General features: G+C 52.2%; 1 protein-coding gene across 1 annotated transcript in view; it reads left to right on the top strand.

Moving 5' to 3' along the window:
- Positions 1–21,014, top strand: part of LOC120019822 (histone-lysine N-methyltransferase 2C-like) — a 129,689-nt gene that overhangs the window by 62,136 nt on the left and 46,539 nt on the right. Inside the window, exons 22-30 of the mRNA XM_038963235.1 lie at positions 9,899–10,021; positions 10,670–10,795; positions 10,960–11,090; positions 14,591–14,798; positions 14,914–15,006; positions 17,342–17,476; positions 17,788–17,919; positions 20,281–20,431; positions 20,665–20,918. Coding sequence (XP_038819163.1) covers positions 9,899–10,021; positions 10,670–10,795; positions 10,960–11,090; positions 14,591–14,798; positions 14,914–15,006; positions 17,342–17,476; positions 17,788–17,919; positions 20,281–20,431; positions 20,665–20,918 — 1,353 coding nt within the window. The remainder of the gene's footprint in view (positions 1–9,898; positions 10,022–10,669; positions 10,796–10,959; positions 11,091–14,590; positions 14,799–14,913; positions 15,007–17,341; positions 17,477–17,787; positions 17,920–20,280; positions 20,432–20,664; positions 20,919–21,014) is intronic.

Genomic DNA, 21,014 nt, shown 5'->3' with positions numbered 1-21,014 from the left:
TGCCATAAAGTACAATTGGTTCAATGACACATTTTATTAATTTTAGCCAAATATTAATAGGTATTTCAATTATTATATATATTTTTTTAATGGCGTAGAATGCCCTGCGTGCTTTCTCTCTGTTCATTCACTGCCTCATTTAAGGTGTCCAGTTTAACATATTTTTAAACCTAAGTAATTGTAGTGTGTGCAGTACTCTGTATATTTTGTACCAATTGAGAACTTTGGTCCAATTCCCTGAGATCTGGATCTTCTCTGGAAAATCATTATTTTAGTCTTTTTGGGGTTTACTGCCAGGGCCCGGTCTGGCAGTACTGCTCTAGCAGGTCCAGGCTCTGCTGTAGGCCATGTGCTGTGGGTGACAGCAGGCGTAGGTCATCTGTGAAGAGTAGGCATTTAACCTCTGAATTGTGGAGACTAACACCAGGGGCTGAGGCTTGTTCTAGAATAGCGGCCAATTCGTTGATGTAAATATTGACGAGTGCAGGGCTCAGATGGCAACCCTGGCGAACACCCCGCCCCTGGTTAAAGAATTATGTTGTTTTCTTGCCAATTTTAATGGTGCACGTATTGCCAGTATACATTGATTTAATTATGTCATATGTTTTACCCCCTACACCACTTTCAATAACTTTGTAGAACAGTCCTGTATGCCAAATAGAATTAAATTATTTTTGGAAGTTGATAAAGCAAGCGTATATTTTGTTATTATTTTGGTGGACATGTTTATCTATCAGGGTGTGTAGGGTGTAAATATGATCAGTCGTATGATGTTTTGGTATATATCCAATTTGGCTTTTACTCAAGACATTGTGCTTATTAAGGAAGTTTAGAACTCTTACATTTATAATAATACAGAAAACGTTCCCCAGGTTACTGTTCACACAAATGCCTCTGTAATTGTTAGGGTCAAATTTGTCTCCGTTCTTAAAGATTGGGGTTATGAGTCCTTGATTCCAGATGTCAGGGAAATAACCTACACTCAGGATCAAATTAAACAGTTTTAAAATAGCCAATTGAAATGTTGCACTAGTGATTTTGAGCATCTCATTTAGGATGCCATCAGCTCTGCATGTTTTTTTTTTTATACTTGAGGGCCTGAAGTTTCTTATACAGCTCCTGGTCAGTAATTGGGGAGTCCAATGGATTTTGATTGTCCTTTATAGCTTTTCTAACCTTTTCTAATCGCGCTCTCGCTCTGTGTCTCTCTCGCTCTGTATCGCTCTGTGTCTCTCTCGCTCTGTATCGCTCTGTGTCTCTCTCGCTCTGTATCGCTCTGTGTCGCGCTCTCGCTCTGTGTCGCGCTCTCGCTCTGTGTCGCGCTCTCGCTCTGTGTCGCGCTCTCGCTCTGTGTCGCGCTCTCGCTCTGTGTCGCGCTCTCGCTCTGTGTCGCGCTCTCGCTCTGTGTCGCGCTCTCTCTCTGTGGCGCGCTCTCTCTCTGTGGCGCGCTCTCTCTCTGTGGCGCGCTCTCTCTGTGGCGCGCTCTCTCTGTGGCGCGCTCTCTCTGTGGCGCGCTCTCTCTGTGGCGCGCTCTCTCTGTGGCGCGCTCTCTCTGTGGCGCGCTCTCTCTGTGGCGCGCTCTCTCTGTGGCGCGCTCTCTCTCTCTCTCTGTGGCGCGCTCTCTCTCTCTCTCTGTGGCGCGCTCTCTCTCTCTCTCTGTGGCGCGCTCTCACGCTCTGTCGCTCTCGCTCTGTATCGCTCTGTATCGCTCTCGCTCTGTCGCTCTCGCTCTGTCGCTCTCGCTCTGTGTCGCTCTCGCTCTGTGTCGCTCTCGCTCTGTGTCGCTCTCGCTCTGTGTCGCGCTCTCGCTCTGTCGCGCTCTCGCTCTGTGTCGCGCTCGCGCTCTCGCTCTGTGTCGCGCTCGCGCTCTCGCTCTGTGTCGCTCTCGCGCTCTCGCTCTGTGTCGCTCTCGCGCTCGCGCTCTGTGTCGCGCTCGCGCTCTGTCTCGCGCTCTGTGTCGCGCTCTCGCTCTGTGTCGCGCTCTCGCTCTGTGTCGCGCTCTCACGCTCTGTGTCGCGCTCTCACGCTCTGTGTCGCGCTCTCACGCTCTGTGTCGCTCTCGCTCTGTATCGCGCTGTGTCGCTCTCGCTCTGTGTCGCGCTCTCGCTCTGTGTCGCGCTCTCGCTCTGTGTCGCGCTCTCGCTCTGTGTCGCGCTCTCGCTCTGTGTCGCGCTCTCGCTCTGTGTCGCGCTCTCGCTCTGTGTCGCGCTCGCGCTCTCGCTCTGTGTCGCTCTCGCGCTCTCGCTCTGTGTCGCTCTCGCGCTCTCGCTCTGTCGCTCTCGCGCTCTCGCTCTGTCGCGCTCGCGCTCTGTGTCGCGCTCGCGCTCTGTCTCGCGCTCTGTGTCGCGCTCGCGCTCTGTGTCGCGCTCTCGCTCTGTGTCGCGCTCTCGCTCTGTCGCGCTCTCGCTCTGTGTCGCGCTCTCGCTCTGTGTCGCGCTCTCACGCTCTGTGTCGCGCTCTCACGCTCTGTGTCGCGCTCTCACGCTCTGTGTCGCGCTCTCGCGCTGTGTCGCGCTCTCGCGCTGTGTCGCGCTCTCGCTCTGTGTCGCGCTCTCGCTCTGTGTCGCGCTCTCGCTCTGTGTCGCGCTCTCGCTCTGTGTCGCGCTCTCGCTCTGTGTCGCGCTCGCGCTCTCGCTCTGTGTCGCGCTCGCGCTCTCGCTCTGTGTCGCTCTCGCGCTCTCGCTCTGTCGCGCTCGCGCTCTGTGTCGCGCTCGCGCTCTGTCTCGCGCTCTGTGTCGCGCTCTCGCTCTGTGTCGCGCTCTCGCTCTGTGTCGCGCTCTCGCTCTGTGTCGCGCTCTCGCTCTGTGTCGCGCTCTCGCTCTGTGTCGCGCTCTCGCTCTGTGTCGCGCTCTCGCTCTGTGTCGCGCTCTCGCTCTGTGTCGCGCTCTCGCTCTGTGTCGCGCTCTCGCTCTGTGTCGCGCTCTCGCTCTGTGTCGCGCTCTCGCTCTGTGTCGCGCTCTCACGCTCTGTGTCGCGCTCTCACGCTCTGTGTCGCGCTCTCACGCTCTGTGTCGCGCTCTCACGCTCTGTGTCGCGCTCTCACGCTCTGTGTCGCTCTCGCTCTGTATCGCGCTGTGTCGCTCTCGCTCTGTATCGCGCTGTGTCGCTCTCGCTCTGTGTCGCGCTCTCGCTCTGTCTCTCGCTCTGTGTCGCGCTCTCGCTCTGTGTCGCGCTCTCGCTCTGTGTCGCGCTCTCGCTCTGTGTCGCGCTCTCGCTCTGTGTCGCGCTCTCGCTCTGTGTCGCGCTCTCGCTCTGTATCGCGCTGTGTCGCTCTCGCTCTGTATCGCGCTGTGTCGCTCTCGCTCTGTGTCGCGCTCTCGCTCTGTCTCTCGCTCTGTGTCGCGCTCTCGCTCTGTCTCTCGCTCTGTGTCGCGCTCTCGCTCTGTCTCTCGCTCTGTGTCGCGCTCTCGCTCTGTGTCTCGCTCTGTGTCGCGCTCTCGCTCTGTGTCGCGCTCTCGCTCTGTGTCGCGCTCTCGCTCTGTGTCGCGCTCTCGCTCTGTGTCGCGCTCTCGCTCTGTGTCGCGCTCTCGCTCTGTGTCGCGCTCTCGCTCTGTGTCGCGCTCTCGCTCTGTGTCGCGCTCTCGCTCTGTGTCGCGCTCTCGCTCTGTGTCGCGCTCTCGCTCTGTGTCGCGCTCTCGCTCTGTGTCGCGCTCTCGCTCTGTGTCGCGTCGCGCTCTCGCTCTGTGTCGCGCTCTCGCTCTGTGTCGCGCTCTCGCTCTGTGTCGCGCTCTCGCTCTGTGTCGCGCTCTCGCGCTCTCGCTCTGTGTCGCTCTCGCGCTCTCGCTCTGTGTCGCTCTCGCGCTCTCGCTCTGTGTCGCTCTCGCGCTCTCGCTCTGTGTCGCTCTCGCGCTCTCGCTCTGTGTCGCTCTCGCGCTCTCGCTCTGTGTCGCTCTCGCGCTCTCGCTCTGTGTCGCGCTCGCGCTCTCGCTCTGTCGCGCTCGCGCTCTGTCTCGCGCTCTCGCTCTGTCTCGCGCTCTCGCTCTGTGTCGCGCTCTCGCTCTGTGTCGCGCTCTCGCTCTGTGTCGCGCTCACGCTCTGTGTCGCGCTCTCACGCTCTGTGTCGCGCTCTCACGCTCTGTGTCGCGCTCTCACGCTCTGTGTCGCGCTCTCGCTCTGTGTCGCGCTCTCGCTCTGTGTCGCGCTCTCGCTCTGTGTCGCGCTCTCGCTCTGTGTCGCGCTCTCGCTCTGTGTCGCGCTCTCGCTCTGTGTCGCTCTCGCTCTGTGTCGCTCTCGCTCTGTGTCGCTCTCGCTCTGTGTCGCTCTCGCGCTGTGTCGCTCTCGCGCTCTCGCTCTGTGTCGCTCTCGCGCTCTCGCTCTGTGTCGCTCTCGCGCTCTCGCTCTGTGTCGCTCTCGCGCTCTCGCTCTGTGTCGCTCTCGCGCTCTCGCTCTGTGTCGCTCTCGCGCTCTCGCTCTGTGTCGCTCTCGCGCTCTCGCTCTGTGTCGCTCTCGCGCTCTCGCTCTGTGTCGCTCTCGCGCTCTCGCTCTGTGTCGCTCTCGCGCTCTCTCTGTGGCGCGCTCTCTCTCTCTCTCTGTGGCGCGCTCTCTCTCTCTCTCTGTGGCGCGCTCTCTCTCTCTCTCTGTGGCGCGCTCTCTCTCTCTCTCTGTGGCGCGCTCTCACGCTCTGTCGCTCTCGCTCTGTATCGCTCTGTATCGCTCTCGCTCTGTCGCTCTCGCTCTGTCGCTCTCGCTCTGTGTCGCTCTCGCTCTGTGTCGCTCTCGCTCTGTGTCGCTCTCGCTCTGTGTCGCGCTCTCGCTCTGTCGCGCTCTCGCTCTGTGTCGCGCTCGCGCTCTCGCTCTGTGTCGCGCTCGCGCTCTCGCTCTGTGTCGCTCTCGCGCTCTCGCTCTGTGTCGCTCTCGCGCTCTCGCTCTGTGTCGCTCTCGCGCTCGCGCTCTGTGTCGCGCTCGCGCTCTGTCTCGCGCTCTGTGTCGCGCTCTCGCTCTGTGTCGCGCTCTCACGCTCTGTGTCGCGCTCTCACGCTCTGTGTCGCGCTCTCACGCTCTGTGTCGCTCTCGCTCTGTATCGCGCTGTGTCGCTCTCGCTCTGTGTCGCGCTCTCGCTCTGTGTCGCGCTCTCGCTCTGTGTCGCGCTCTCGCTCTGTGTCGCGCTCTCGCTCTGTGTCGCGCTCTCGCTCTGTGTCGCGCTCTCGCTCTGTGTCGCGCTCTCGCTCTGTGTCGCGCTCTCGCTCTGTGTCGCGCTCGCGCTCTCGCTCTGTGTCGCTCTCGCGCTCTCGCTCTGTGTCGCTCTCGCGCTCTCGCTCTGTGTCGCTCTCGCGCTCTCGCTCTGTCGCTCTCGCGCTCTCGCTCTGTCGCGCTCGCGCTCTGTGTCGCGCTCGCGCTCTGTCTCTCGCTCTGTGTCGCGCTCTCGCTCTGTCGCGCTCTCGCTCTGTGTCGCGCTCTCGCTCTGTGTCGCGCTCTCACGCTCTGTGTCGCGCTCTCACGCTCTGTGTCGCGCTCTCACGCTCTGTGTCGCGCTCTCACGCGCTGTGTCGCGCTCTCGCGCTGTGTCGCGCTCTCGCTCTGTGTCGCGCTCTCGCTCTGTGTCGCGCTCTCGCTCTGTGTCGCGCTCTCGCTGTGTCGCGCTCTCGCTCTGTGTCGCGCTCGCGCTCTCGCTCTGTGTCGCGCTCGCGCTCTCGCTCTGTGTCGCTCTCGCGCTCTCGCTCTGTCGCGCTCGCGCTCTGTGTCGCGCTCGCGCTCTGTCTCGCGCTCTGTGTCGCGCTCGCGCTCTGTGTCGCGCTCTCGCTCTGTGTCGCGCTCTCGCTCTGTGTCGCGCTCTCGCTCTGTGTCGCGCTCTCGCTCTGTGTCGCGCTCTCGCTCTGTGTCGCGCTCTCGCTCTGTGTCGCGCTCTCGCTCTGTGTCGCGCTCTCGCTCTGTGTCGCGCTCTCGCTCTGTGTCGCGCTCTCGCTCTGTGTCGCGCTCTCGCTCTGTGTCGCGCTCTCGCTCTGTGTCGCGCTCTCGCTCTGTGTCGCGCTCTCACGCTCTGTGTCGCGCTCTCACGCTCTGTGTCGCGCTCTCACGCTCTGTGTCGCTCTCGCTCTGTATCGCGCTGTGTCGCTCTCGCTCTGTATCGCGCTGTGTCGCTCTCGCTCTGTGTCGCGCTCTCGCTCTGTCTCTCGCTCTGTGTCGCGCTCTCGCTCTGTGTCGCGCTCTCGCTCTGTGTCGCGCTCTCGCTCTGTGTCGCGCTCTCGCTCTGTGTCGCGCTCTCGCTCTGTGTCGCGCTCTCGCTCTGTGTCGCGCTCTCGCTCTGTATCGCGCTGTGTCGCTCTCGCTCTGTATCGCGCTGTGTCGCTCTCGCTCTGTGTCGCGCTCTCGCTCTGTCTCTCGCTCTGTGTCGCGCTCTCGCTCTGTCTCTCGCTCTGTGTCGCGCTCTCGCTCTGTCTCTCGCTCTGTGTCGCGCTCTCGCTCTGTGTCTCGCTCTGTGTCGCGCTCTCGCTCTGTGTCGCGCTCTCGCTCTGTGTCGCGCTCTCGCTCTGTGTCGCGCTCTCGCTCTGTGTCGCGCTCTCGCTCTGTGTCGCGCTCTCGCTCTGTGTCGCGCTCTCGCTCTGTGTCGCGCTCTCGCTCTGTGTCGCGCTCTCGCTCTGTGTCGCGCTCTCGCTCTGTGTCGCGCTCTCGCTCTGTGTCGCGCTCTCGCTCTGTGTCGCGCTCTCGCTCTGTGTCGCGCTCTCGCTCTGTGTCGCGCTCTCGCTCTGTGTCGCGCTCTCGCTCTGTGTCGCGCTCTCGCGCTCTCGCTCTGTGTCGCTCTCGCGCTCTCGCTCTGTGTCGCGCTCGCGCTCTCGCTCTGTCGCGCTCGCGCTCTGTCTCGCGCTCTCGCTCTGTCTCGCGCTCTCGCTCTGTGTCGCGCTCTCGCTCTGTGTCGCGCTCTCGCTCTGTGTCGCGCTCACGCTCTGTGTCGCGCTCTCACGCTCTGTGTCGCGCTCTCACGCTCTGTGTCGCGCTCTCACGCTCTGTGTCGCGCTCTCGCTCTGTGTCGCGCTCTCGCTCTGTGTCGCGCTCTCGCTCTGTGTCGCGCTCTCGCTCTGTGTCGCGCTCTCGCTCTGTGTCGCTCTCGCTCTGTGTCGCTCTCGCTCTGTGTCGCTCTCGCTCTGTGTCGCTCTCGCTCTGTGTCGCTCTCGCTCTGTGTCGCTCTCGCGCTCTCGCTCTGTGTCGCTCTCGCGCTCTCGCTCTGTGTCGCTCTCGCGCTCTCGCTCTGTGTCGCTCTCGCGCTCTCGCTCTGTGTCGCTCTCGCGCTCTCGCTCTGTGTCGCTCTCGCGCTCTCGCTCTGTGTCGCTCTCGCGCTCTCGCTCTGTGTCGCTCTCGCGCTCTCGCTCTGTGTCGCTCTCGCGCTCTCGCTCTGTGTCGCTCTCGCGCTCTCGCTCTGTGTCGCTCTCGCGCTCTGTGTCGCGCTCTGTGTCGCGCTCTCGCTCTGTGTCGCTCTCGCGCTCTGTGTCGCTCTCGCGCTCTGTGTCGCGCTCTCGCTCTGTGTCGCGCTCTCGCTCTGTGTCGCGCTCTCGCTCTGTGTCGCGCTCTCGCTCTGTGTCGCGCTCTCGCTCTGTGTCGCGCTCTCGCTCTGTGTCGCGCTCTCGCTCTGTGTCGCGCTCTCGCTCTGTGTCGCGCTCTCGCTCTGTGTCGCGCTCTCGCTCTGTGTCGCGCTCTCGCTCTGTGTCGCGCTCTCGCTCTGTGTCGCGCTCTCGCTCTGTGTCGCGCTCTCGCTCTGTGTCGCGCTCTCGCTCTGTCGCGCTCTCGCTCTGTCGCGCTCTGTCTCGCGCTCTCGCTCTGTCTCGCGCTCTCGCTCTGTGTCGCGCTCTCGCTCTGTGTCGCGCTCTCGCTCTGTGTCGCGCTCTCGCTCTGTGTCGCGCTCTCGCTCTGTGTCGCTCTGTGTCGCTCTGTGTCGCTCTCTCGCTCTGTGTCGCTCTCTCGCTCTGTGTCGCTCTCTCGCTCTGTGTCGCTCTCTCGCTCTGTGTCGCTCTCTCGCTCTGTGTCGCTCTCTCGCTCTGTGTCGCTCTGTCGCTCTCTCGCTCTGTGTCGCTCTCTCGCTCTGTCGCTCTCTCGCCGCTCTGTGTCGCTCTCTCGCTCTGTCGCTCTCTCGCCGCTCTGTGTCGCTCTCTCGCCGCTCTGTGTCGCGCTCTCGCTCTGTGTCGCGCTCTCGTTCTGTGTCGCGCTCTCGTTCTGTGTCGCGCTCTCGCTCTGTGTCGCGCTCTCGCTCTGTGTCGCGCTCTCGCTCTGTGTCGCGCTCTCGCTCTGTGTCGCTCTCTCGCTCTGTGTCGCTCTCTCGCTCTGTGTCGCTCTCTCGCTCTGTGTCGCTCTCTCGCTCTGTGTCGCTCTCTCGCTCTGTGTCGCTCTCTCGCTCTGTCGCTCTCTCGCTCTGTCGCTCTCTCGCTCTGTCGCTCTCTCGCTCTGTGTCGCTCTCTCGCTCTGTGTCGCTCTCTCGCTCTGTGTCGCTCTCTCGCTCTGTGTCGCTCTCTCGCTCTCTCGCTCTGTGTCGCTCTGTCGCTCTCTCGCTCTGTGCCGCTCTCTCGCTCTGTCGCTCTCTCGCCGCTCTGTGTCGCTCTCTCGCCGCTCTGTGTCGCTCTCTCGCCGCTCTGTGTCGCTCTCTCGCCGCTCTGTGTCGCTCTCTCGCCGCTCTGTGTCGCTCTCTCGCCGCTCTGTGTCGCTCTCTCGCCGCTCTGTGTCGCTCTCTCGCCGCTCTGTGTCGCTCTCTCGCCGCTCTGTGTCGCTCTCTCGCCGCTCTGTGTCGCTCTCTCGCCGCTCTGTGTCGCTCTCTCGCCGCTCTGTGTCGCTCTCTCGCCGCTCTGTGTCGCTCTCTCGCCGCTCTGTGTCGCTCTCTCGCCGCTCTGTGTCGCTCTCTCGCCGCTCTGTGTCGCTCTCTCGCCGCTCTGTGTCGCTCTCTCGCCGCTCTGTGTCGCTCTCTCGCCGCTCTGTGTCGCTCTCTCGCCGCTCTGTGTCGCTCTCTCGCCGCTCTGTGTCGCTCTCTCGCCGCTCTGTGTCGCTCTCTCGCCGCTCTGTGTCGCGCTCTCGCTCTGTGTCGCTCTCTCGCCGCTCTGTGTCGCGCTCTCGCTCTGTGTCGCGCTCTCGCTCTGTGTCGCGCTCTCGCTCTGTGTCGCGCTCTCGCTCTGTGTCGCGCTCTCTCGCTCTGTGTCGCGCTCTCTCGCTCTGTGTCGCGCTCTCTCGCTCTGTGTCGCGCTCTCTCGCTCTGTGTCGCTCTCTCGCCGCTCTGTGTCGCTCTCTCGCCGCTCTGTGTCGCTCTCTCGCCGCTCTGTGTCGCTCTCTCGCCGCTCTGTGTCGCTCTCTCGCCGCTCTGTGTCGCTCTCTCGCCGCTCTGTGTCGCTCTCTCGCCGCTCTGTGTCGCTCTCTCGCTCTGTGTCGCGCTCTCGCTCTGTGTCGCGCTCTCGCTCTGTGTCGCGCTCTCGCTCTGTGTCGCGCTCTCTCGCTCTGTGTCGCGCTCTCTCGCTCTGTGTCGCGCTCTCTCGCTCTGTGTCGCGCTCTCTCGCTCTGTGTCGCGCTCTCTCGCTCTGTGTCGCGCTCTCTCGCTCTGTGTCGCGCTCTCTCGCTCTGTGTCGCGCTCTCTCGCTCTGTGTCGCGCTCTCTCGCTCTGTGTCGCGCTCTCTCGCTCTGTGTCGCGCTCTCTCGCTCTGTGTCGCGCTCTCTCGCTCTGTGTCGCTCTCTCGCTCTGTGTCGCTCTGTGTCGCTCTCTCGCCGCTCTCGCTCTGTGTCGCGCTCGCTCTGTGTCGCGCTCGCTCTGTGTCGCGCTCGCTCTGTGTCGCACTCGCGCGCTCGCTCTGTGTCTCTCGCTCTCGCTGTGTCGCTCTCACCTTCTCTCTTTGTCGCGCTCTCGCTCTTTCTGTTTCTCTCTTTCTGTGTCTGTGTCTGTGTCTCACCTTCTCTCTCTCTGTCCCTCCCATTCCTCTCTCTCCCCCACTCACAGATGCGGACCTCTCTCTGGACTGCGAGGGGAAGTCGGACTCGAGCCCAGAGCGAGAGCCAGCAGAAGATGAGTCCAAGGGGGCAGACGGCAGCAAAAAGAGGAAGAGGAAGCCATACCGGCCGGGTAGGGCACCTGATTGGAGGAGACAGCTCCTCTGGAGCTTGAAATGGTGCAGTACGTGCCCAGCGCTGTAGCTAGCTATAGCCCTCAACACACAGCCAGCCAAGCTCAGGGATGACAAGACAAGGCCTCAGAAGGAAAGAAAGAAAGAGGGCTTATTCTGGGGGTTATAAATGGTGTTTTCTCAGGCTCCCGAGTGGCGCCGCGGTCTAAGGCACTATATCTCAGTGCTAGAGGCGTCACTACAGACACCCTGGTTCGAATCCAGGCTGTATCACAACCGGCCGTGATTGGGAGTTCCATAGGGCGGCGCACAATTGGCCCAGCGTCGTCCGGGTTTGGCCGGTGTAAGCCGTCATTGTAAATAACAATGTGTTCTCAACTGATTTGCCTAGTTAAATAAAGTTTACATTTAAAAAAAATAATAATCTAGGTTGAAGATGTTTCTCTCTCGTGAAAGCATTGAGGTGTGCTCTATGGAAACACCAAGATAAAACCCCATGTGTTCTCTGTCCTCCCAACAGTCATTTCCTAATAAAACAGATCTAATACAAGTTATATTTTATGACAATTTGGATACTTTGCTTTCTTGGAACCGGCAATCTTACCGTGGCTATGTGTTGGTTCATTGTTGGTTCATCTCCTCCTCAGGCATCGGTGGCTTCATGGTGCGCCAGCGGAGCCGTCCAGGCCAGGGCCCAGGCAAGGCCAAACGATCCCTGAGCAGGAAGGATTCGTCTGGCTCGGTCTCTGAACCCCCCACAGGAAAAGAGGAGGGTGAGTTCCCACACATCTACCGATGCGTGATCAATTGCTTTTGTCTGAATATCCTATTTCTTCCTCGTGAAAATAAGTTGTCGAATAAAATGACCAAGCATGCATATGCAGATTCTATATTTGAAAGGATCAGGTTCTGACCTACTCTTCGGTGCCCACTGCAGGCTGGGGAGAGATGCTGCCTGATAACCCTGTGGATGAGACGCCACCTGGGCCAGATATCCCAGAGAAGATCAAGAAACGATATAGGAAGAAGAAAACCAAGCTAGAGGAGGCCTTTCCCACCTACCTGCAGGTCGGTCCCACATCTACAGTGCCTTCAAAGTATTCGTACCTCTTGACTTGTTTCACATTTTGTGTTACAGCCTGAATTCATAATGGATTAAATCTATAATGACAAAAGTGAAAACATGTATTTAGAAATGTTTGCACATTTATTGAAAATGAAATACAGATCTCATTTACATAAGTATTTTCACCCCTGAGTCAAAACTTATAAGCACCTTTGGCAGCGATTACAGCTGTGAGTCTTTTTTAGGTAAGTCTCTAAGAGCTTTGCACACCTGTATTGTACAATAGTTGCCCATTTATTCTTCTTTTAATTCTTCAAGCTCTGTCAAGTTGGTTTTTGATCATTTCCGGAGAGCCGTTTTCAGGTCTTGCCATACATTTTCAAGCCAATTGAAGTCAAAACTGTAAATAGACCACTCAGGAACATTCAATGTTGTCTTGGTAAGCAAGTCCAGTGTATATTTGGTTTAGTGTTTTAGGTTATTGTCCTGCTCAAAGGTGAATTTGTCTCCCAGTGTCTGTTGGAAAGCAGACTGAACCAGGTTTTTCTCTGGATTTTGCCTGTGCGTGTAGCTGTATTCCGTTTTCTTTTATCCGAAAAAACTCACTTGTCCTTGCCGATGACAAGCACACCCATAACATTATGCAGCCACCACCATTCTTGAAAATACGAAGAGTGGTACTCTGTGATATGTTTTGGGCAAATCCAACAACACAACACTTTATATTCAGGTCAAAAAGTGAATTTCTTTACCACAGTATTACTTAAGTGCCTTGTTGCCAGTGGTGGAAAAAGTACTCAATTTTCATACTTGAGTAAAAGTAAAGATACCTTAAATAGAAAATGACTCAAGTAAAAGTGAGTCACCCAGTAAAATACTACTTGAGTAAAAGTCTAAAAGTATTTGGTTTTACATATACTTAAGTATCAAAAGTAAATATAGTTGACAAAATATACTTAAGTATCAAAAGTAATTACTAATAATTTAAAATTCCTTATATTAAGCAAACCAGACGGCGCAATTTTTTTATATTTTTTTATACGGGTAGCCAGGGTCACACCAATACTCAGACATTTTAAAAACAAACATTTGTGTTTAGTGAGTCCGCCAGATAAGAGGCAATAGGGATGACCAGGGATGGTCTCTTGAATTGGGCCATTTTCTATGCTGCTAAACATTCAAAATGTAACAAATACTTTTGGGTGTCAGGGGAAAATGTATGGTATAAAAAGTACAGAATTTTCTTTAGGAATGTAGTAAAGTAAAAATTGTCAAAAATAGAAATAGTGAAGTACAGAAAAAAAAACTGTCCAAAAAACTACTTAAGAAAAAATGCTTTAAAGTACTACTTAAGTACTTTAAACCACTGCTTGTTGCAAGCAGGATGTATGCTTTGGACAGTTTTCCTTCTTTTCACTCTGTCATTTAGGTTAGCATTGTGAAGTAACTACACATTTCTTTATATTTTTTTTTTACCTTTATGTTATTGAACCATCCTCAGTCTTCTCATATCACAACCATAAAACTCTAACTGTTTTAAAATCACCATTGGCCATGTAGTGAAATCCCTGAGTGGTTGGATTTGCCCAAAACATAACTTTTTGTCCTGAATATAAAGTGTTAATTTCTTTACCACAGTATTACTAAAGGATCCGCACCTTTTTTTCAATTTTCCTCTAAAATGACATATCTAAATCTAACTGCCTGTAACCTGGCCCTGAAGCAAGGATATGCATATTCTTGGTACCATTTGAAAGGAAACACTTTGAAGTTTGGGGAAATGTGAAAGGAATGTAGGAGAATATAACACAATAGGTTTCGTAAAAGATAATACTAAGAAAAAAACAACCAATCACCATTGGCCTCATGGTGAAATCGTTTCCTTTCTCTACGTCAACTGAGTATCTGTGTAGTGACTGGGTGTATTGATACACCATCCAAAGTGTAATTATTACCGTAACTTCACCATGCTCTAAGGGATATTCAATGTCTGCTATTTTATTTTTACCCATCTACCAATACGTGCAAGGCATTGAAAAACCTACTTGGTCTTTGTTGTTGAATATGTACTTAAAATTCACTAATCGATTGAGGGACCTTACAGATAATTGTATGTGTGGGATACAGAGATGAGGTTGTCCATAAAAAAAATCTTATTAAACTATTATTGAACACAGAATTAGTCCATGCAATTTATGCGATTTGTTAAGCACGTTTTAAATCCTGAACATATTTAGGCTTGCCATACATAACAAAGGGGTTACATACTTATTGACTCCATATAATACCACTTTGACATTATGGGGTATTGTGTGTAGATCAATCTTAATTTAATCAATAGAAAATGTAGGCTGTAACAACAAAATGTGGTAAAATTAAAGGGGTGTGAATACTTTCTGAAGGAACAGTACGTTTCGGCTGACATTTGTCTCAGGGTTTATGGGATTTGGAAGATCTGTCAGTTAGTTTTTGTTATAACTGAGGGAATATATTTAGCCATGATTCCCTGGCATAGTTGTAAGGGTACAATTAGGCAAAAGCACCACTTGGTGCCAGGCACAGTGTTTGGAGTAGAGATCGTCCTGCTGCAACAACAAAAAAACACGTTAAGGACCTCCATATGCAGATAAGTAGTTGTCAGAATAAGCTGCCAACCTAAATGTCAACCACTTTCTTTATGAGGCAACCATTCATAGATGCAGGAGCACACTGATAGCCTGGAACGTCATATTGCATCTTCATAAAATGTAGTTTTACCTCCCCCAATGAGAGGCCTGAGAATACTCAGCATTCTGCCTGACAACCACTTAAAGATAGACCATTGGAGATGGCAGAAGCCCCGTTTGTGTGCTCTCGTAAAGTGGGAGGGAAGGCTGCCAGGACTTGTCCTTAGAGGATAGCTAAAATCCTCTACTCTGATCATCCTTTTGTTTTGGGGGTTCAACATATGAACGCTAGACTACCTCGCTCTCTCTCTCTTGCTTGCTCGCACTCCTGCTCTCTCTCGTCTCAAACCCAGAGCCCTGTGTCACCTTGTGTTGGCCAGAACAGATGAGATGTGAGGAGGTGCATTAAGCCATGGGCATCTGTCACTACTGGTCTGTACTCAACAGCAGGAGGGCACAGAGACCGAGGAAAACATAAAGGATCCCGACTCCCAACACAGAGCACATTGGATTAATTATTGAGTTGGTTAGCTAGGCTTTTAATGTCCCAGCATAGTGGGAGGCTGCAGCAGTCACGTGATGTCTGTCCTCTGCGAGATAAGACGTTGCTGATGGGGAGATGGATATGGATCTATCTACACCGGTAGAGAGGGAGAGAGTCCACTGACGCTAGTAAAATAAATATCTATATATATATATGAAGTATTTGAAGGGATGGATCATGTCACTGTGCTTGTTGATGAAAGTCCCATGGGGAGGTGGGAGATAAAGGTTGACAGTTATCCTGAAATATGGTGGGTCTATGGAGAAGTGACCCGTGTTGTGTGCCTTTCTAGGAGGCGTTCTTCGGTAAGGACCTGCTGGATAAGAGCAAGCAGAGCAGGCAGCAAGCGGTGGAGTCTGGGCTGCTAGAGGAGGGCCGAGCTGGAACCGGGCCCCAGGGGGACAGGAAGCATCCCACCACCAGCATCCTGGACCCATCCTCAGATCCCCTGCTCAGTGCCGCCTCAGCCTCGTCCAGACCAGACGGACCACCAGGATCACGTATGTACTACACAGATGCAGATGGAGGCACAGACGCACGCACACACCACACACTTGTCCATTGATCCATGCCATGGTTTCTGACTGTCATGTCTGCATGTCTTCTCATCCACAGAGCCCTCTGAGGAACCTCTAGTGGATCTGTCTGAGGTTCTCAACACGGATGCAGACCTCCTGAGGATGCTGGGGAAACAGACTGGTGACTCTGGTATGTCACTGATCTTTTTATTTTTTAAATGTTATTTCACCTTTATTTAACCAGGTAAGCTAGTTGAGAACAAGTTCTCATTTAGAACTGCGACCTGGCCAAGATAAAGCAAAGCGATGCGACAGAAACAACAACACAGAGTTACACATGGAATAAACAAGCGTACAGTCAATAACACAATAGAAAAAAAGAGTCTATATACAGTGTGTGCAAATGGCATGAGGGGGTAAGGCAATAAATAGGCCATAGTAGCGGAGTAATTACAATTTAGCAATTTAACACTGGAGTGATAGATGAGCAGATGATGGTGTGTAAGTAGTGATACTGGTGTGCAAAAGAGCAGCAAAGTAAATAAAACAATATGGGGATGAGGTAGGTAGATTGGGTGGGCTATTTACAGATGAACTATGTACAGCTGCAGCGATCGGTAAGCTGCTCAGATAGCTGATGTTTAAAGTTAGTGAGGGAAATGTAAGTCTCCAGCTTCAGCGATTTTTGCAATTCGTTCCAGTCATTGGCAGCAGAGAACTGGCAGGAAAGGCGGCCAAATGAGGTGTTGGCTTTGGGGATGACCAGTGAGATATACCTGCTGGAGCGCGTGCTACGGGTGGGTGTTGTTATCGTGACCAGTGAGCTGAGATAAGGCAGCGCTTTACCTAGCATAGACTTATAGATGACCTGGAGCCAGTGGGTCTGGCGACGCATATGTAGCGAGGGCCAGCCGACTAGAGCATACAGGGTGCAATGGTGGGTGGTATAAGAGGCTTTGGTGACAAAACGGATGGCACTGTGATAGACTACATCCAATTTGGTAAGTAGAGTATTGGAAGCTATTTTGTAGATGACATCGCCGAAGTCGAGGATCGGTAGGATAGTCAGTTTTACGAGGGTAAGTTTGGCGGCGTGAGTGAAGGAGGCTTTGTTGCAAAATAGAAAGACGATTCTAGATTTGATTTTGGATTGGAGATGTTTAATATGAGTCTGGAAGGAGAGTTTACAGTCTAGCCAGACACCTAGGTATTTGTAGTTATCCACGTATTCTAGGTCAGAACCGTCCAGAGTAGTGATGCTAGTCGGGCGGGCGGGTGCGGGCAGCGAACGGTTGAAAGCATGCATTTTGTTTTGCTAGTGTTTAAGAGCAGTTGGAGGCCACGGAATGAGTGTTGTATGGCATTGAAGCTCTTTGGACAGTGTCCAAAGAAGGGCCAGATGTATACAGAATGGTTTCGTCTGCATAGAGGTGGATCAGGGAATCACCCGCAGCAAGAGTGACATCGTTGATATATACATCTCTGAGGCTGTCATAGTGGGGAGAGTTTACTGCCAGCCTGGGATGTCTTGCTGTCTGATTTTTCAAAATGGGATAAATTCTCACCAATTTATCCTTACCTCAAATACATTTTTATTCAGCACATATTTGTCACATACTTTTCCAAATTATTTTATTCCTTTTTTTAGTTTTATCTTTATTTGTCATTGTTTCAAGTGTGTTTTATGCATTTATTTCCAGTTTGATTTGCTTGCTCTGTCTCCAGTATTCTGTTCTATTCACTCATCTTGTGTCTTGGTTTCGGTTCCATTCCTGCAGGTCTTGATTTTTGCCCTTTCCAGGTCGACTCCTCACCTCCTCCTTTTGGTAAGGGCTCCATGGCCTTAATAGCAATAGTACATTCTCTTTGAGTTACTGTGTGCGCGTGTGCTCTCTGACCCTCTCACTCTACATTTCACCTGGTCTACAATGGCCTCTCACACAAAAGGTTTTCCAATCCTTTGTTTGGTTACGGTTCTGTTTGTGAAGTACAAATTCAAGTCTAACTGACAGAAACGCTAAACTGATTCAAATTGTCACCGAAACAAATGGTCAAGGACAGAAAAATAGCAATTTAGAGGCAGATTATTTAGAGGGAGTGAGAGGCCTTGGTGAGTGGCCTTCCAATTTGTGGTGACAGCGAATGTCTCCGTCTCTCTCGTCCCTGTTCGGTGATTGGTGAAGAATAGGTTCTTAGCAACTCCACTGAGGCCAATAAAATTCTGCATCCTTGGTTCTTTCTCAGTAATATAATAATGAGAGTAGATTAGATGCGTGTAGATGTATAGTAGATTTAAAGATTCAACTCAAAAGATAGTCATCATGAGTAATTCTGCTAAGCTTGCACCGTTGCTGATTATCTTAATTTAATTTGCACACAATGTAGATATCCCCCTGTTATTCAAATGAGTCGCAAAGCTTATTAGCCAGATAAAGTTCTGATTGCGTCTAGCTTTGAAGTGAGTGTACCATGCATAGTTTTTGATGTGTATTTTTGCTCGTGTGTCTCTGTGTGTGCTTTCTCAGCTGGTCTGGACATTGGGCCCTTGACAGACCGCTCCCCAGCGCGCGCCCATTCTCAGTCTGGCCGCCGGACTCCCCGTACGCTCCCAGATGAACATCTGGACGGGATCTTCAGCCCAGAGCTGGAGATGGCTGACGGTAGGTTCAACACCTGGTGGTCAACACGTCTGTATTTTAGCCCCTTCATATTCAATTCACTGCTTGGTATAACTCTGATCAGATGAATCATCTGTGTCCTTTCTTTTTCTTCTGGCATCAGAATCGATTCTCAGCAAACTATACAAAATACCAGGTTGGTTATTACGTTTTTCTTATCACTGTATATCGTTTCCCTCATTCAGAGAACCAGTGTTATACATAACTGAACATTACTATTGTCTGTCTATCAGTTTTAACTCTACTGTCTGTATTAGTGTTAACTACTGTCTCTATGTTGTTGTGCCCTGTAGAGCTGGAAGGGAAGGACGTGGAGGACCTCTTCACTGCCGTCCTGAGCCCCAGCACCAGCCATCCACCACAGATGCCTCAACCCCACGGCCCACCTGGGGAACCAGGAACCAGCCTGGCACACCCTCACGCAGGTACGACTCTCATCAGGGTCCTGTAGCAGATACTGGCAGTATTTCGCTCTTCTCTGACGTTTTGATAAGACTAGGGCTGTTACGGGGACGTATTACTACCACACCAGCATTCACAAGTCATGACCGCAGTCAAATGCCACGTGACCACGAATTCTCCAAAACTGTGCTCTGATACCGCTGATGTTCATTAGTAGCCTACAAAACTTGCTAACTGACAGTCGCTAATGGCCTGGTACTCTGCACTCTATTTTTCCTCTAATCATTCTGACATCAATGTAAATGTAATCGAAAATCCAATCAAACACTTCATGAGAGCCCATGAGCTCATGTTGCACAACATTTATATAGGCTATGCAAGAACACAGTTTTGATGGCCTCTTAAAAAGAGAAGGATCCCATCAGCTTTCTATAGGTTAGGCCTAGGGCTGGGCGATATATCAATAATTATCGAGGTAATTACTTCCCTCAATAACGATATAAAAACGCTTAGATTCATTTTCGATAATTTTCAATAATGTCGATATGGAATAATTAGGTACAGCAGTCCATTTCACCTCTGACGCAGCAGGAACGCGGGGAGAAGTGACCATATGCACGTGGAGAGGTATACTCCTACTAAAAACCACTTAGCACCTCGAGTGATGGAGTAGCCACTATTAACCACGGAAAATGTGTGATGTAGGCGAAAACAGTGGCAGTGATAGCCATGGAGAAGGAGCAGAAATTATTGATAAAAAGGGTTCAACTGTTTCAGTAATTTGGATGTGGTTTGGCTTTTTGAAGTCCGACAAAGAGCAGAGCAATGTTCGGTGCAAATTGTGCCGTAGACAGGTGGCTACGAAGTCTGGTAATACAATAAACCTTTTTCAACATCTGAAGCAAAATCACTCTTTGGAAAATGCAGGAAGTTTGAGTTTGCGCCACGGTATTGATAAACGCCCCTCAAGCACCAGCCAATCTAGGGATGTTTGCCCGAAGCAGTCAACACTGACAGCGTTTATGCCCTACAAGCAAACATCGAAAAGACAAAGACATCACAAATGCTATTATGCATTGCATTGCTAAGGACATGCTAACAATTAGCACAGTCGAAAAGGAAGGTTTCAAGAGGCTTATCAATTTAATTGACGCCAGGTACATGCTCCCTGGCCACAAACATGGAACAATTTTCCTTAAAGTATAATTTTATGTGTAACTCACATAATAAAAAGAAAATGTAACCTTTATTTAACTAGGCAAGTCTGTTAAGAACAACTTATTTACAATGACGGCCTATTGGGAAACAGTGGGTTAACTGCCTTGTTCAGGGGTAGAACGACAGAGTTTTACCTTGTCAGCTCGGGGATTCGATCTAGCAACCTTTCGGTTACTGGCCCAGGCTACCTGCCTAGTGGTTTGTTCAGCCATTAGGCATTCTTGAGTCTGAAGCAGATATGCACCTTTTAAACATTATTTGATTAATATCGTGATAATTATCGTTATCGAATGTAAAAATATATAAATATTGTGATAATTGATTTGCCATATCGCCCAGCCCTAGCTAGGCCTACTATATTTATTTCTCAACTTTCCTAATATTAGCACATTGCTTCTCTTTACAACAGGAGTATAGTATCAAGGCACAAGGCGAGACCCAGATGCAGACACAGGAGGCAGATGGTTGTGCACTAATTTGTTTACATCCCTGTTAGTGAGCATTTCTCCTTTGCCAAGATAATCCATCCACCTGACAGGTGTGGCATATCAACAAGTTGATTAAACAGCATGATCATTACACAGGTTCACCTTGTGCTGGGGATAATAAAAGGACACTATAAAATGTGCGGTTTTATCACACAACACACTGCTACAGATGCCTTAACTTTTGAGGGAGCGTGCAATTGGCATGCTGACTGCAGGAATGTTCCTCAAAGCTTTTGCCAGAGAATTGAATGTTAATTTCTCTACCATAAGCTGCCTCCAATGTTGTTTTAGAGAATTTGGTCAGTATGTCCAACCACAGACCACGTGTAGTGACGCTAGTCCAGGACTTCCACATCCGGCTTCTTCACCTGGACTGTCTGAGAGGAGGGGGGTCGGGGGGCTGGCTCACCAGTGGGTGGGCCTATGCCCTCCAAGGCCCATGGCTGCAACCCTGCCCAGTCATGTGAAATCCATTGTTTAGGGTGTCATTTATTTAAATAGACTGATTTCCTTATTTTCTGTGTTCCTCAATACTGTTAGCCCGATGAGCTAAAGCCTAGGCATTAGTTCAGAGCGCCAATGCAAGTCTTCATGTTTCAGAAGAGGTTGCTCATCACACGAGCATTGTTTTCCTACAGTAATGCAGTCCCTTTGATATAATCCTGTTTTTTCATACAGGGAATGCCATGTTTCCACGGATGCCAATGATGAACGGGCTGATGGGACCTAACCAACGATTCCCTCTGAATCCGTCCAATCCCGGAGCAGGACCCTGTATCCCAGACAATTTCTCTCCCCTCCACCGCATGCCTTTTACTGACAATCCAAGGTACTAACTGCAAATCTTACCTTGCTGTGGAAAGCACATAATGATCTGACAAACTGTATTGAACGTTAAGTCATCTCCATACAAACTACTCGGTTTAACCAAATCAAATTGCAAACTTTGTTAGTGACTGTAGTTACCGTAGGGAGCTCTAGTTGTCTACAAAACAATGATAATGATGACTACATGTTTTTTTGTATATCACTCAAATCCCTGTACTTGTGTCCTTCCTGCAGGGACAGGACGTTTAATCAGATGGCCAGAGAGGCGGTGAGTCCGTGGCAGGGGGCTCCTGTTCTTGTCCATGGAGGCCCAGGCCTCACCCCTCCTCCTGGGCCTGGGCCTGAGGGGGGTGAGGCAGAGGCCATGTCCAACGCCCAGAGGAGCACACTGAAGTGGGAGAAGGAGGAGACGCTGGGGGAGCTAGCAACTGTAGCCCCTGTCCTTTACACCAACGTCAACTTCCCCAGCCTTAAGGATGAGTTCCCAGGTGTGTGTGTGTGTTTCCCAGTTACACCTCTGTGCATATCCAGCAGTTATCATGACTTAAATTACAGTGGAAGATGTAATCAGATGTCCTTTTTGA

Source organism: Salvelinus namaycush, chromosome 25 (genome assembly GCF_016432855.1).
Source record: "Salvelinus namaycush isolate Seneca chromosome 25, SaNama_1.0, whole genome shotgun sequence".
Taxonomy (NCBI): domain Eukaryota; kingdom Metazoa; phylum Chordata; class Actinopteri; order Salmoniformes; family Salmonidae; genus Salvelinus; species Salvelinus namaycush.
This window is presented reverse-complemented; position numbering and strand designations above follow the sequence as displayed.